The 15,187-nt window shown below is 51.8% G+C and overlaps 1 protein-coding gene across 2 annotated transcripts; it reads left to right on the plus strand.

Moving 5' to 3' along the window:
- The first annotated feature begins 271 nt into the window (after positions 1–271).
- On the plus strand, positions 272–13,611 carry matcap2 (microtubule associated tyrosine carboxypeptidase 2). Of its 2 annotated transcripts, XM_060042623.1 has the most exons (8): positions 305–352; positions 466–545; positions 1,771–2,564; positions 6,459–6,602; positions 10,395–10,527; positions 10,700–11,005; positions 11,785–11,882; positions 12,545–13,611. In XM_060042623.1, the coding sequence occupies exons 2-8, from the start codon at positions 521–523 to the stop codon at positions 12,701–12,703; spliced, it is 1,659 nt and encodes a 552-aa protein (XP_059898606.1). In that variant the 5' UTR covers positions 305–352; positions 466–520; the 3' UTR covers positions 12,704–13,611. The 2 variants fall into 2 exon arrangements, with proteins under 2 accessions (XP_059898605.1, XP_059898606.1); XM_060042622.1 differs by having other exon boundaries at positions 272–545.
- The last annotated feature ends 1,576 nt before the right edge of the window (positions 13,612–15,187 follow it).

Raw genomic sequence — 15,187 nt, forward strand, 5'->3', positions numbered from 1 at the left:
TTTATTGTAAAGCTTTGCAAATTTGCTGCTAATTTTTTTTTTTTTTTCGAAATATGCGATACTCAAATAAGGCTACTCAAAATAAGGCTTGAAACCCTTAATTAATTTAAAGACTTCTAAAATAGGCATTACATCAACACATTAAACAATCAAGCACTTTCATTTTGTTAGCGTCTTCATTCATGTAAACAGACGTGGTCTCGCGATTAATATAAGATGCATGGGTCAGACATTAACGTCGCATTAAACTCCATCACCCATGAAGCCTGCGCATTACGTAGCAAGAGACGGAGCCATGGGGACGAGCGAGAGCTGGGGGCGTCCAGTTGGTTCTGCATGCTTTTAGTCGCTGGTAGAAGAAAGGGGAAGACGTTTGAAGTCGGCACTTGTGAATAGAGCATTATCTGTCAGCTTTACGGGACTTTTTAGATAAAGTAATAACTGCGTTCTTTGTTGGTCGTTTAGTTTGTTCCTCCTCGTCAACATCAGCTCTGCTGGTTCCACTGGGAGGAAACAAGGGATGCTGGGACCAATACGAGTGACAGGTGAGGACCCATCAGTGATCCCTGTCTCTCTCTGGGGACTGTCAGCATGTTGTTGGTCTGCACATAGAAACGCAGATGTTCGGAGTTGAAAGGATATCGTGGTCATTCCGTTTCTATATACTGTTTTCAAATGTAAAATTCAAACCCCAAACTTAAAAGCGGAGCCATCACATGAACATACACACATGATGCAACATGTTTTAACTATTCAATTTATCCAACCATAATATCTCATCATTGGTGGATGAACCAACATTGTACACCAGGGATGAAAAGTCAGAATTAGACACTTCTTAACATCATTTACCAAACATATACAACGTTCCAATGAATGTTCATAAAGCATCACTCGATCCAAAGAAAGAAGGGTATTTAGGTTTGATTTCTGAAAAGCAAAAGGTAGATCCAAACCCCTTTTATATGTAGACAGAAGGTGCTACCAGGTGGACAACGTCTACTGCTCAATTAGATAGTAGGCCTGACAAAGCAGAATATTATATCATTTGTGATATTATTTTTACAATTTAATTAACGCAGTCTAAAGATGACAGTTTCATTCAGTTTATCCGATGTTTTTTTGGTATCCAGTGCTGTATACTGTGGTGGAGGGGGGGGGGGGGGGGTCCTCAGTGCTCCTGTCTGACTCTCTGCATCAGTGCTCCTGTCTGACCCTCCTTGCAGTGCTCCTATCCGACCCTCTGCATCAGTGCTCCTGTCTGACCCAGTGCTGCTCTTTGTCTTGACGAGGCTCAAGGCTTCGGTTTCAAACTGGGCTCCTCCCAGCAGAACTCTCCCACGACGGCCTCTGCTTGTGGTTGCAGTAGTGTCCGTCCACACAGAGACAGTAATTACCTCTGTGAGAGCGGCCCTGACGCTAAAGAGAAAGTCAGCCCGCATTAGCTCATGGCATACACATACATACACATATAGATAGTTCTCTATATATACCCAGTGGGGTGTGTCAGTGCTGATTCTACTCTTACTGACAAGGAATGGAAGTAAATGCTGGAGAATGAAACGGGGCATGGTGACAGCGATGTTAGTGATTATTTATTTTGACTTGGTCAGCACAAGAGATCCCTTTTAGATTCCCCCTCCTTAAGAGGATTAGTCTAAGACAGAATGGGCCGTCTGCAGAGGAGTGACTCAGGCCAGGGCGAGGGCGAGCCATGCCTCCTAGACTGAAGCGCGGCTCTCTGTCTGTCCGTGTTCCCGGTGTCCCCAGAGCTGCTCCGCTGGCCCCAGAGAGACATGTCCAAGCAGAGCTTCCTGAAGCCCCGGCCAGAGGTGCTGAGCCCCAGCCAGGTGTGCCTGGAGAAGCTCCGCCCCTCCGCCCCCAGCAGCACACCCCACCCCTCCACCCCCGGCAGCGTGCCCCACCCCTCCACCCCCGGCAGCGTGCCCCACCCCTCCACCCCCAGCAGCGTGCTCCAGGAGCTGCTCACCAGCGGCAGCAGCAGCTACAACGTCCTGCTACAGGCGGAGGAGGCGGAGCTACGGGGGGTGGAGGAGCGGCTGGGTGGAGGAGGCGGGACCCCCAAGCGCTCCCCCTCTCGCCGCCGGCGGCTCGGGACCTCCGCCAAGTCGGCGTCCTCCGCGCCGCAGAGGAAGAAGCGTCCATCGGGCGCGCCGGCGCCGCTCGTCACCGGAGCAGGGGGCTGCGCGGGATCCGGTGGCCCCCCCGCCGCCACCAAGCCCGCCCGCGGCGCCATCGCCGTGCGGGGCAGCGCCATGGGCCTGTCCCAACGGCCCGCGGCCCGCCCCAGGGAGAAGGCCCAGGCCCGGCCCGGCAGCACGCCGCCGCCGCCCCCCCAGCCCCGGGCGGGCGCGGCCCTCAGGGTGGACGGCGGCAGGAAGCTCTGCATCCTGGCGGCCATCAAGCCGTCCAACGTGGAGAAGGAGAAGCTCAAGTTCTTCAAGTCGGACTTCACCTACAACCCGCAGTTTGAGTACAGCAACCCGGTGTCCCCGCTGGTGCTGGCCCGGCACAGCCAGGCCTCGGACCGCTTCCTGACCCAGGTACAGGACCGCCCCCCGACTTACACCCTGCCACTGCCAAACCCTCCTGAAACAAAGTGCACCTTTATGGAAGGGAGTAGCCGTTAGAAGCAGATAAACAGAGATGTTGATCGTATACCGCAGGCCCAGAGGATGCGTCCATTCCTCACAAATCAGCTAGACACATTGTTGCAGGGCGGTCTGCTGAGCTGACTGCTTTAAGATGGCTGAGCCAAGTCAGGCCCTGCACTGTGGCCAAAGCTGTGCCCCCCCCCCCCCAGGCCGAACCTCATTACTGTGGAGGGCTCAGGGACGTAAATCTGTCAGTTTGCGCAGTTCATTCTCTTCAGTGTGGTAGTCTCTGACGATGCTGTAGTTAAAGGTCCCATGACATGAAAATCTCACTTTGGGAGGTTTTCTAACATAAATATGAGTTCCCCTAGCCTGCCTATGATCCCCCAGTGGCTAAAACTTGCGTTTGGTGTAAAACTAGCACTAGCTGTTCTGCTCGCCTTTGAAAAAACGGAGGCTCAAGCGCGCTGATTTGGAATGTCTGTGCTCATGACGTCATCAGGAATCTCAGCTCCTCCCCTTACTCTGCCTGGCCCGCCCAGAGACGTTGGCCCGCCAATGAGACTCGACCGTGCGAGCGCCACATGTGTGTGTGTGAATACACACACTGTAACGCAAGTGTTTCTTGTGTTCTTTGACGTGTCTTGTATTTCCACAACGAGACTGTCGTGGGGGTTATCTAAGCCATGGTTGAGAAGGAATTGGGGGAAAGGAACTTTGGTTTGACTCGCTGAAGTACATGAACTGCGACATGCCGCCGGTTGCCGCGAGGCACCATCGCCCGGCAGCGGGCAGCCGGCCGCAGGCAGCGCGCGGTTCAGTCGACTTCAGGTTGATGTGAAAGTGGAAGAGACATCGCAGAACCCGACAAAGTCGTTTGTGATTCATAATATCGTCTGGAGGCGCACACAATATGTTATATGATATAGATATCTATGTATTATATGATATTATTTAGATATAGAGCTCCAGGACTGTAACGCAAGTGTTGTACACTTCCTTGTTATTTGGATAACCGTTCTGCTGTTGGTGTGATGGCGCATAACACGTCGGACTCTCGTCTCTGGTATTTCTACAACGAGACTCGTATTGGGGGTTATCTCAGCCAAGGTTGAGAATGAATTGGGGGGAAGGAACTTTGGCTTTGACTCCCTCAAGAACATGAACCACGACAAGGAGGAGAAAGGGATCTTTGCCGGGCAGCGCTTATGCACCTCCGCCTCCGGCGGTGGTCCCTCAGCGGGGCTCAAGCGGGAGACATTCGCCACCAACAATCCCTTTCTCCTCCATGTCGTGGTTCATGTTCTTGAGGGAGTCAAAGCCAACGTGTTATGCGCCATCACACCAACAGCAGAACGGTTATCCAAATAACAAGGAAGTGTACAACACTTGCGTTACAGTCCTGGAGCTCTATATCTAAATAATATCATAATACATAGATATCTATATCATATAACATATTGTGTGCCCCTCCAGACGATATTATGAATCACAAACGACTTTGTCGGGTTCTGCGACGTCTCTGGTTCTTCCACTTTCACATCAACCTGAAGTCGACTGAACCGCGCGCTGCCGGCTGCCCGCTGCCGGGCGATGGTGCCTCGCGGCAACCGGCGGCATGTCGCAGTTCATGTACTTCAGCGAGTCAAACCAAAGTTCCTTTCCCCCAATTCCTTCTCAACCATGGCTCAGATAACCCCCACGACAGTCTCGTTGTGGAAATACAAGACACGTCAAAGAACCGACAAGAAACACTTGCGTTACAGTGTGTGTATTCACATTGATGTGGACGTTGAAGAACCAGGAACGTCGGAGAACCCAACGCGGTCGTTTGAGATTCATAATATTGGCTCACACAGCTTTTGGCCGTGATAATATATATTATATGATATAGATATCTGTGTAGGCTATATGATAATATTTAGATATAGAGCTCCAGGACTCCCGTGTGTTCTAGAATATTTACAGAACACGGCTAAAGGCTGTGTGCGCCTCGCCATTGCGATACATCCACTGTAAACAGAGCGCATGGTGGCTGCAAGCTGCTCAGGCCACACCCCCACCCTCCTCCTTGACACGCCCACCAAAACAGCGCATTTGGGGGAAGCTCAATGTGCGACTGGCTCGGAGTGGCTGTAACTCTGCACCACGGCTGAATTTAGGGAACGTCTTTGAATACTGTGTTAGTTGCCCACTAATACCTATATTAAAGAATACATAAAATAGCATGTCATGGGACCTTTAAAGAGCGTCTGCACAGTAGGCTGCAGTGGGGAGTTTGCCGCCATCTACAGGCTGAAGAGTGATCTGGTACTGAGGGATGAAGGAAATGAATTAATCGTTGTAATTTTCTCCATTAATAGACATGGAGCATTCAGACGGCTAACTGTACCCAGTTACATCAGCTCGTGTAAGGCTTAGAGGAACCACATTTATTTATACATTTTAGATTGATAATGATACACAACAGTAATAATGATATATTTGTATGACCATCATACATAATTAATTTCCTATTTAAAAAGGGGATTCATTTCCACATGGCTGCTAGTGACCCATCCTACTTAAGGTCCTGTGGAACTAATACCCCCCCCCACACACACACACATGCTGTAGGGGTGTTGTGTTGCGAGAGCGACTTGGGGTAACACAAGTCTCCAGACGGTGCAGGGAGGAAGTGTACAGGATCTGTTGAGGGAGCCACACACACAAACAGGTTAACCAGTAAACTGATCCCTCCCCACCTCTCCGCGCCAGAGGCAGATCAGGTTTGACACTTCAATTTTGAAGAACTTTGTTCCTACCCCACCCCCACCACACTTTTCAAAATGTATAAATAGCGCTGGAATATTTTTGGGGCGATAAAAAGCAGTAATTGAGATGAGGCGGAGATGTACGATAATGTGCATTGGGACAGCTGCTGTTGTGTGCTGCTCTCGCCTTTTCTTAATTATAAGGTTGACTTGAATTACCAGTCCTCTATTATGGGATCTAGGCTACTGAGACCAGACGGAGCACTCCTGGACAATGAACAGCAGTTGATCAAGCTGCCCTCCACTTCACATTAAGGTCCCTCTAATGAACAGCAGTTGATTAAACTACCACTTCACATTAAGTTTCCTCTCATCAAACAGCGGTGGATCAAACTAGCCTCCACTTTACACCAGAGTTCCTCTAATGAAATAAACCCAATAATAATGCCAACTACCTACAATTAATGATCAATAGCCTTGATTCCTTTATAATCCAACATATAAAAGATTTACTTTTAAGATGCAGCAAACCATCTGTCCAGGATCAAGGTACAGTTACAATTGAGCAAATATTTACTGAATTACTTGGTCAACTTTGCCTTATTTTCCCTAGTTTAGTGTGCTGCCCTTGCCCTGGGAAATAACTGGGAAAGACCCATACTAAGTGTTAAAGACACCAGTATTTGTCCTACGATGAAAAGGGTCTGTGCTCCTTAGTTTAGGCCTCCCTTCATTTGAGGACCCCTTCTGTTCACCTAGTTCAGCCTTCCTTTAACCTGAGGACCCCTTCTGTTCACCTAGTTCAGCCTTCCTTTAACTCGAGGACCCCTGCTGTTCCTGTTAGTATAGGCCTCCTCTAACTTGAGGTCCTGCTGTTCCTGTTAGTTCAGGCCTCCTCTAACTTGAGGTCCTGCTGTTCTAGTTCAGGCCTCCTCTAACTTGAGGTCCTGCTGTTCACTGAGTTCAGGCCTCCTTTAACTCGAGGACCCCTGCTGTTCACTGAGTTCAGCCCTCCTTTAACTTGAGGTCCTGCTGTTCACTGAGTTCAGGCCTCCTCTAACTTGAGGACCTTGTGTTCCCTCCTCCCCAGGCGGTCCGCATCCTGGAGCTGGCCCTGAACAAGTACGGCAGCTATGAGAACTTTGAGCAGGCCACCGGCGGGAGCCTGCTGAGCCGGGGCCGCATCGGGGCCAACGTGAGGAGGTACCTGGAGAAGGAGGGCTGCGTGGGCCAGGTGAGGCCTTCAGACGCTGTGGTTGAGGTCCTTAAAGCTGCGTGGGCCAGGTGAGGCCTTCAGACGCTGTGGTTGAGGTCCTTAAAGCTGCGTGGGCCAGGTGAGGCCTTCAGACGCTGTGGTTGAGGTCCTTAAAGCTGCGTGGGCCAGGTGAGGCCTTCAGACGCTGTGGTTGAGGTCCTTAAAGCTGCGTGGGCCAGGTGAGGCCTTCAGACGCTGTGGTTGAGGTCCTTAAAGCTGCGTGGGCCAGGTGAGGCCTTCAGACGCTGTGGTTGAGGTCCTTAAAGCTGCGTGGGCCAGGTGAGGCCTTCAGACGCTGTGGTTGAGGTCCTTAAAGCTGCGTGGGCCAGGTGAGGCCTTCAGACGCTGTGGTTGAGGTCCTTAAAGCTGCGTGGGCCAGGTGAGGCCTTCAGACGCTGTGGTTGAGGTCCTTAAAGCTGCGTGGGCCAGGTGAGGCCTTCAGACGCTGTGGTTGAGGTCCTTAAAGCTGCGTGGGCCAGGTGAGGCCTTCAGACGCTGTGGTTGAGGTCCTTAAAGCTGCGTGGGCCAGGTGAGGCCTTCAGGACGCTGTGGTTGAGGTCCTTAAAGCTGCGTGGGCCAGGTGAGGCCTTCAGACGCTGTGGTTGAGGTCCTTAAAGCTGCGTGGGCCAGGTGAGGCCTTCAGACGCTGTGGTTGAGGTCCTTAAAGCTGCGTGGGCCAGGTGAGGCCTTCAGACGCTGTGGTTGAGGTCCTTAAAGCTGCGTGGGCCAGGTGAGGCCTTCAGACGCTGTGGTTGAGGTCCTTAAAGCTGCGTGGGCCAGGTGAGGCCTTCAGGACGCTGTGGTTGAGGTCCTTAAAGCTGCGTGGGCCAGGTGAGGCCTTCTGATGCTGTGGTTGAGGTCCTTAAAGCTGCGTGGGCCAGGTGAGGCCTTCAGACGCTGTGGTTGAGGTCCTTAAAGCTGCGTGGGCCAGGTGAGGCCTTCAGGACGCTGTGGTTGAGGTCCTTAAAGCTGCGTGGGCCAGGTGAGGCCTTCTGATGCTGTGGTTGAGGTCCTTAAAGCTGCGTGGGCCAGGTGAGGCCTTCAGACGCTGTGGCTGAGGTCCTTAAAGCTGCGTGGGCCAGGTGAGGCCTTCAGACGCTGTGGTTGAGGTCCTTAAAGCTGCGTGGGCCAGGTGAGGCCTTCAGGACGCTGTGGTTGAGGTCCTTAAAGCTGCGTGGGCCAGGTGAGGCCTTCAGACGCTGTGGTTGAGGTCCTTAAAGCTGCGTGGGCCAGGTGAGGCCTTCAGACGCTGTGGTTGAGGTCCTTAAAGCTGCGTGGGCCAGGTGAGGCCTTCAGACGCTGTGGTTGAGGTCCTTAAAGCTGCGTGGGCCAGGTGAGGCCTTCAGACGCTGTGGTTGAGGTCCTTAAAGCTGCGTGGGCCAGGTGAGGCCTTCAGGACGCTGTGGTTGAGGTCCTTAAAGCTGCGTGGGCCAGGTGAGGCCTTCTGATGCTGTGGTTGAGGTCCTTAAAGCTGCGTGGGCCAGGTGAGGCCTTCAGACGCTGTGGTTGAGGTCCTTAAAGCTGCGTGGGCCAGGTGAGGCCTTCAGGACGCTGTGGTTGAGGTCCTTAAAGCTGCGTGGGCCAGGTGAGGCCTTCTGATGCTGTGGTTGAGGTCCTTAAAGCTGCGTGGGCCAGGTGAGGCCTTCAGACGCTGTGGCTGAGGTCCTTAAAGCTGCGTGGGCCAGGTGAGGCCTTCAGACGCTGTGGTTGAGGTCCTTAAAGCTGCGTGGGCCAGGTGAGGCCTTCAGGACGCTGTGGTTGAGGTCCTTAAAGCTGCGTGGGCCAGGTGAGGCCTTCAGACGCTGTGGTTGAGGTCCTTAAAGCTGCGTGGGCCAGGTGAGGCCTTCAGACGCTGTGGTTGAGGTCCTTAAAGCTGCATGGGCCAGGTGAGGCCTTCAGACGCTGTGGTTGAGGTCCTTAAAGCTGCGTGGGCCAGGTGAGGCCTTCAGACGCTGTGGTTGAGGTCCTTAAAGCTGCGTGGGCCAGGTGAGGCCTTCAGGACGCTGTGGTTGAGGTCCTTAAAGCTGCGTGGGCCAGGTGAGGCCTTCAGGACGCTGTGGTTGAGGTCCTTAAAGCTGCGTGGGCCAGGTGAGGCCTTCTGATGCTGTGGTTGAGGTCCTTAAAGCTGCGTGGGCCAGGTGAGGCCTTCAGACGCTGTGGCTGAGGTCCTTAAAGCTGCGTGGGCCAGGTGAGGCCTTCAGACGCTGTGGTTGAGGTCCTTAAAGCTGCGTGGGCCAGGTGAGGCCTTCAGGACGCTGTGGTTGAGGTCCTTAAAGCTGCGTGGGCCAGGTGAGGCCTTCAGACGCTGTGGTTGAGGTCCTTAAAGCTGCGTGGGCCAGGTGAGGCCTTCAGACGCTGTGGTTGAGGTCCTTAAAGCTGCGTGGGCCAGGTGAGGCCTTCAGACGCTGTGGTTGAGGTCCTTAAAGCTGCGTGGGACAGGTGAGGCCTTCTGATGCTGTGGTTGAGGTCCTTAAAGCTGCGTGGGCCAGGTGAGGCCTTCAGACGCTGTGGCTGAGGTCCTTAAAGCTGCGTGGGCCAGGTGAGGCCTTCAGACGCTGTGGTTGAGGTCCTTAAAGCTGCGTGGGCCAGGTGAGGCCTTCAGGACGCTGTGGTTGAGGTCCTTAAAGCTACGCTAGCTCCCTTCATACAGAGCTGGAAAGAGAAGACGGCAAGATTAAAAAAATGAAAACAGCCCAGAACCAAACCCACCTCCTGCCCCCTCCTCTTCTATGCTCCTCTGTTACCCCCCTGTGGTGGAGCTGTGATGATGCATGGTTGGCGAGGCATGAAGGATTCCCCAAACCAATCATAATCCTGTCATTTTGGTTGGGTCACACAGAGGAAGACACGGTGAACTGGATCAGACATTCTCTCAGCGCATTTCACAGACTGACAGCTGGTTATGCCGGCTCAGGAATCAAACTAATTATACTCAACTTAAAGCTGGTCTTGAGGCTTACCTTTTACAGCACCTTTTAATTAGCCCAACATGGGGAACGTTTTGAGCATTGAGAATATGGAGAACCTTTCATTTAGAACAGTAGCGATGGCAATGTGTTCCTTTCCCTGAGGTTTCTGCCCCTGACTGACTTCATCCGTCACTGAAGTGCTACAGTACTCTAAAACGTTACCCCTGACACGGGACCTGAGTTGAGACAAAAGAGAAAGCGGTAGTAGTCCCTGGGCATAGAACTGTTCTCTTATGTAACCCTTATATCTGGACCATTACATCAGTGTTGGTAACGTTTCACTGAACATCTTACAGCACACTGGCTCTCTGTGCCTTGTGCAACGCAAGATTACACCCACACACACCCTTGCAAACATACACACAAACACAAATGTGCGATTACACGCACACACACGATTACACACGCACACACACACACACACACACACACACACACAGAGACACACACAATTACAAACACACATACACAGCGTGGGGTGAGTGTGTGTCTCACTGTATTGCATTAACAGCAGATGCCTCACCTTTCTGACATGGATTGCCTTTCCTCTGCCTATTTTAGTCTTCTATAATCTCATTTCAGTGGGCAGCCTTTTGGTTTCATCATGTGTAATGAATGTCCTAAAGGCTGACGCATGAAAATAAACAACACGCACAATAATATTAGGGTATGGTAATGTTAATACTGGGTATTATAAAAATAAGATGTGTACACTTCCGACTCCTGAACTCCTGTAGTGAAAGTGACCCTCAGGCTGGATGCAGCTGGCTGTGTGTGCTGACCGTGGTTCTGATTGGTCCAGATCGTGGTCCACGTGACGGAGGACCTCCTCTCCAGAGCCTCCATGACGGTGGTGAGCGGCCGGCCCACCCTGACCATCAACCTCTGCACCGCCCGCGAGCACTGGCTGGAGGGCATGCTGCGCCACGAGATCGGTAGGGGGGGTGTGTGTGTGTGTGTGTGTGTGTGTGTGTGTGTGTGTGTGTGTGTGTGTGTGTGTGTGTGTGTGTGTGTGTGTGTGTGTGTGTGTGTGTGTGTGTGTGTGTGTGTGTGTGTGTGTGTGTGTGTGTGTGTGTGTGCTACTACATCCTGTGACCCCCCCCCCAGGCACCCACTACCTGCGCAGCCTGAACAACAGCCAGCAGCCGTGGAGCGGCAGCGCGGGCCGGCGGCGGCACGGCCTGCGGCCCCCCAACCCCACGGAGGAGGGGCTGGCCAGCCTGCACAGCGTGCTGCTGCGCCGGGACCCCACGCTGTGGCGCGCGGCGCTGCTGTACGTCACGGTGCAGATGGCCGCCCGCGCCTCCTTCGCCCAGCTCTTCAGCGGCCTGGCCCGCTTCCTCAGGGACCCCCACACGCGCTGGGCCTACTGCGTCCGCGCCAAGAGGGGCCAGACCGACACGGCGCAGCCAGGTGGACGCGCACGCACACAGTCACTCAGTCACTCAGTCAGTCACTCAGTCAGTCACTCACTCAGTCACTCAGTCACTCACTCAGTCACTCACTCAGTCACTCACTCAGTCACTCAGTCACTCACTCAGTCACTCAGTCACTCACTCAGTCACTCAGTCACTCACTCAGTCACTCAGTCACTCAGTCACTCAGTCACTCACTCAGTCACTCAGTCACTCACTCAGTCACTCACTCAGTCACTCAGTCACTCACTCAGTCACTCACTCAGTCACTCAGTCACTCACTCAGTCACTCACTCACTCAGTCACTCACTCAGTCACTCACTCACTCGCACTCTCAGACTCACTCACACTCACTCACAAATGTTCCTGGAGCGCTATGGGTGAGACTAGAAACGATTGGCTGATAAACCATAAGCATGATGATGTTCAGTACCTCTCTGAAGATAACTAATAAGGGGTACAGTCTTTTTAATAAAAAGACGGCAACGCTATATATATTTACACAATGAGAAGAAGAAATAATAGTAAAAAGGGCATTTTATTTGTTTACTATTTTGGTGTGTCTTGGTCGTCTTCCAACCTTATATTGGATCATAATAGAAGAAACCCCATGATGCGTTATGCTCCACTCTAAAGTAGAATGAACTATGACCGATTGAGACTGATGCAGAAGACGAGGGAGATGTTAGATGTTTTGTCAGCCCATCCGTCAGAGTGAGCCGTGTGTCCAATGTTTTTGGGGGGAATCTCATGTATGATTTCTGTATTGTGTCGCAGGCTGCTTCAGCAAAGACCAGGTCTATCTGGAGGGCATCCTGAACATCCTCAGACACCGGGAGCAGATCGACTTCCCCATGCTGATGGCTCTCGGAAAGGTGAGCTCACCTCGTTCAATCTCAGAGAGAAAAGAAGTCCATCTCCATCTGTGGTTCAGACTGCTTAAAACTGCAGCATCTGTAGCATGAGCTACAATGATGGATGAGAGAACATGATCACTGTTAATCATGAAACATTGATCCATTTGTTAACTCCAGAGGGTCATAAAACATGATCTCATACAGGGAGGCTGCATAAGGCCTATGGAGCCACTTCACAAGCCACAGAGCGGTCATTCACCTGATCTGTAAGGTTTCTAAACAGAGGTCCCCCTGGTTGTTCCCTGGTGTATTGATAATATTATACTAGAGGACGGGCTTACGGTGAGTACGGCATCGTGGAAGCACCCTCCTTTCATGAGAGATGACCATTTCAAATGCTTTCATGTAGAGGGCCGGATGGTGTCGGAAGCTGTCTCTAGCGTGTCTCTACTGCCTCCTGCAGTACGTGTGGCCCTGTGAGCCTCTCCTCAAGTAACAACGTAAACTCAGTGGAGAAGTTAAGTCAAAGGAGAAACAAACTCAGAGCAAATGACTCAAAAGCTCCATAGATAGACGCCTGTGACTCATAAAGGAGAGTGACGGCAACGAGGACTCCTCCCTCAGAACCACCGGCGGTCTTATGTGACCGCCCCCCCCCGGGTGCTCCTCTGCCTCCCCAGGTGTCCTTCGAGGACGTGGAGCGGCTGCGGGCCGCGGGCCGGACGGAGAAGGTGCGTATCCCCCACTTCCTGCAGGACCGAGCCGCCTACGCCCAGCGGCTGGAGAAGATCATGGAGGTGAACCAGCTCAGTGACCCGGAGCTGCGCCTCATCGTCTGAGCCCCGGGAGCCCCCCTCCCCCCCTCCCCCGCCCCCCATTACAGCGCCGGGACCGCGTCAGACGGCACCTAGCATGTCCTGCCCCCGCCCGCTCTGATTGGCCCGCTGGACGCTAGACAGAGGCCCTGTATGTCCCACCACCGCCGGCTGTGATTGGCCGGCTGGACGAAGGCCCTGGGCCCCTGAACAGTCCTCCTCTCAAACTCGGGCCCAACTCGGGTTAATGCAACGTTGTCATGGAAACAGTTTTTTAGCCAGAAAAATATGTGGCAACATCTACCTCCTCCTAGAGTTCACCCTGATTAGAACCGTTTTAATGTGTGCACGCACGCCCGCACGCACACACAAACAAACACCTGCACGCTGGGACGCACGCACACACGCACACATGAAGATAAGGGCATGTAGCTGCTAGATCCTTCTAGATGTTGACGGAAGTACTATAAATATAGGAAAGGAGTAGTCCTGCTGCTCTCATAAGAGTAACCCTTATATTTACCCTTATGTATTCACATACTTAAGACATTTTCTATGACAGGCGTTCACAAGGCCTCTTCAGAGGTGAAAGGTCATGTCAAACCCTTACCCTGCCTCACTATTTGCACTTTCTTACCTTTTTGACTTTTTTGACTTACACTATGTAGCAGGAGTTTGTAGTTTAGGTTTGACTTCCCTGGACTCTCTGAAGCAAACCAAATGCCTGTTGACGTTGCTGATGCTAGATGGCTAACGGATCTCCTGTTGTCAGACCCCAGTGTACTGTGGACACTTCAGATGGTACCCAGGCCTTGAGGGGGTTCCTAAAGTATGGTGTTCCCATGTGACATGTTTTGTATAATACTAAGTGTACTAGTTTTTGTGATCAATGTCAGATAAAAACTCTATAAAGTGTATTTTTCCCTAAAGAAGTGGGTGTGTGTGTTTGATATAGGTCACAACAAAACACATTGAAAAGGCCTGCCTAAGGGGAGCTGTCTGAGGGTTCAGAAGGTCTGCTCCAGTCTGGTAACAGTAGAGGATCAGGACCTGCTCTTAAGTAGGCCTGATCCAGTCTGGTAACAGTAGAGGATCAGGACCTGCTCTTCAGGAGTGCGATCCATTACTGACCTGTTGGAAAGCGGTCACACTTGACCCGGAGGTGTGACCGGCCGGGGAAACTGATCGAGCTCCGGTTTCACAGGGAAACTGGAAGCTTCAAGTCCCTGTTGGACAACTTACATGCGGCACAAAAAGCTTCTTTCAACACACATTCACACCCACCACGGCTGCTGTAACTAAATATGAACGACACACATCGATCTTCCTTTGTGGACACGATGCAGAACTCTAGGCTGATAGATGCGTTAATCACCAGGGTCAATCAACCCCGTGCTACAGTATATACAAGAGCCTTAGACTTCTTACCCTGTATTATGGTCATAGAAGCAGCCGCATGTTACTGCAATGCCCACACATCTTTTGCCTATTTCCTAGGATGGTGTTGCATTTTACGAAAAGGAAAACATTTATTCATTGCTCATTTTAGCGGGTTAGAAGATAGTTAAGTTTAGGTGTTAGATTAAAGGTTATGGTTAGGTGTTCGATTAGAGATGGTTAAAGTTAGGTCCTAGGTTGGAGATGGTTAGTTTAGGTACTGGGTTAGAGATGGTTAAGTTTAGGTTCTGGGTTAGAGACGGTTAGTTTAGATGTTGGGTTAGAGGTGGTTAGTTGGGGTACTAGTTAGATATGGTTAGTTTAGGTATTACTTAGCTATGTGTTGTGTTTCCTCACGTTTTCATTAACTATTCTCGAGTTACTAACGAGAGATTGCATTCCATATGAATCATCCGCATTCCCCTTTATCAGTCCTGGCGTCACTAACCATAGTGCCGTTTGGTGGCCACCAGGGGGCAGTTAAAGGCAACTGGAAAGTAGTCGCGTTGCTATGTAACAGGCGGTAGATGAGCCTCCACTATGGCGTCCAGCCTTTTAACGTCCATCCATGTCAGAGAGCTAGTCTCTACCCAGGATGGAGGACCCATGACCTCACAACCTTGGACACGGATGAGCCTCACCTCCTACACAGCCTCATGTGAGGGGGAGACACCATCGGTCGGTTATGTAACCCAGCGGTTGAGTGTTCAGGGCGCCGGCCTCGCTCACCTCAACTCCGCCAAAGTGCTGCGCAGGAAGCACATTGCTCCACAGACCTCGTTAAAAGACACTAAATCAATTATTCAGAATAAATTATCAGTGTAGCCTGAGATGCAGGACAAAAGATGCATTATGTAAGAGGGTGTCGTGAATGTGAGTGCATCACCAGCTAGTTTGCCTCGTTGTCTTCATCGAATAACGGCTACACGGGGACTGCTTGCTGCTCCATCTCAGGCAAGACCAAGGCTGCCCTCCTCTTGTTGACAGGGCTTCTCTAGCGCAGAACATGTGTTCAACAGGATGCTCCATCGCTAAGGGACTGTGTTTGAGTGTGAGGACTAGCCAGCAGCG

This window comes from Gadus macrocephalus, chromosome 22 (assembly GCF_031168955.1).
Source record: "Gadus macrocephalus chromosome 22, ASM3116895v1".
Classification (NCBI taxonomy): domain Eukaryota; kingdom Metazoa; phylum Chordata; class Actinopteri; order Gadiformes; family Gadidae; genus Gadus; species Gadus macrocephalus.

Bases quoted from the DNA above. Each gene is read 5' to 3' on its own strand.
- matcap2 (XM_060042622.1), top strand. From the start codon at position 521: ATGCTGGGACCAATACGAGTGACAG. The intron at 11,006-11,784 runs GTGGACGCGCAC...ATTGTGTCGCAG, and splicing joins GACCGACACGGCGCAGCCAG to GCTGCTTCAGCAAAGACCAG. The intron at 11,883-12,544 runs GTGAGCTCACCT...CTGCCTCCCCAG, and splicing joins TGCTGATGGCTCTCGGAAAG to GTGTCCTTCGAGGACGTGGA.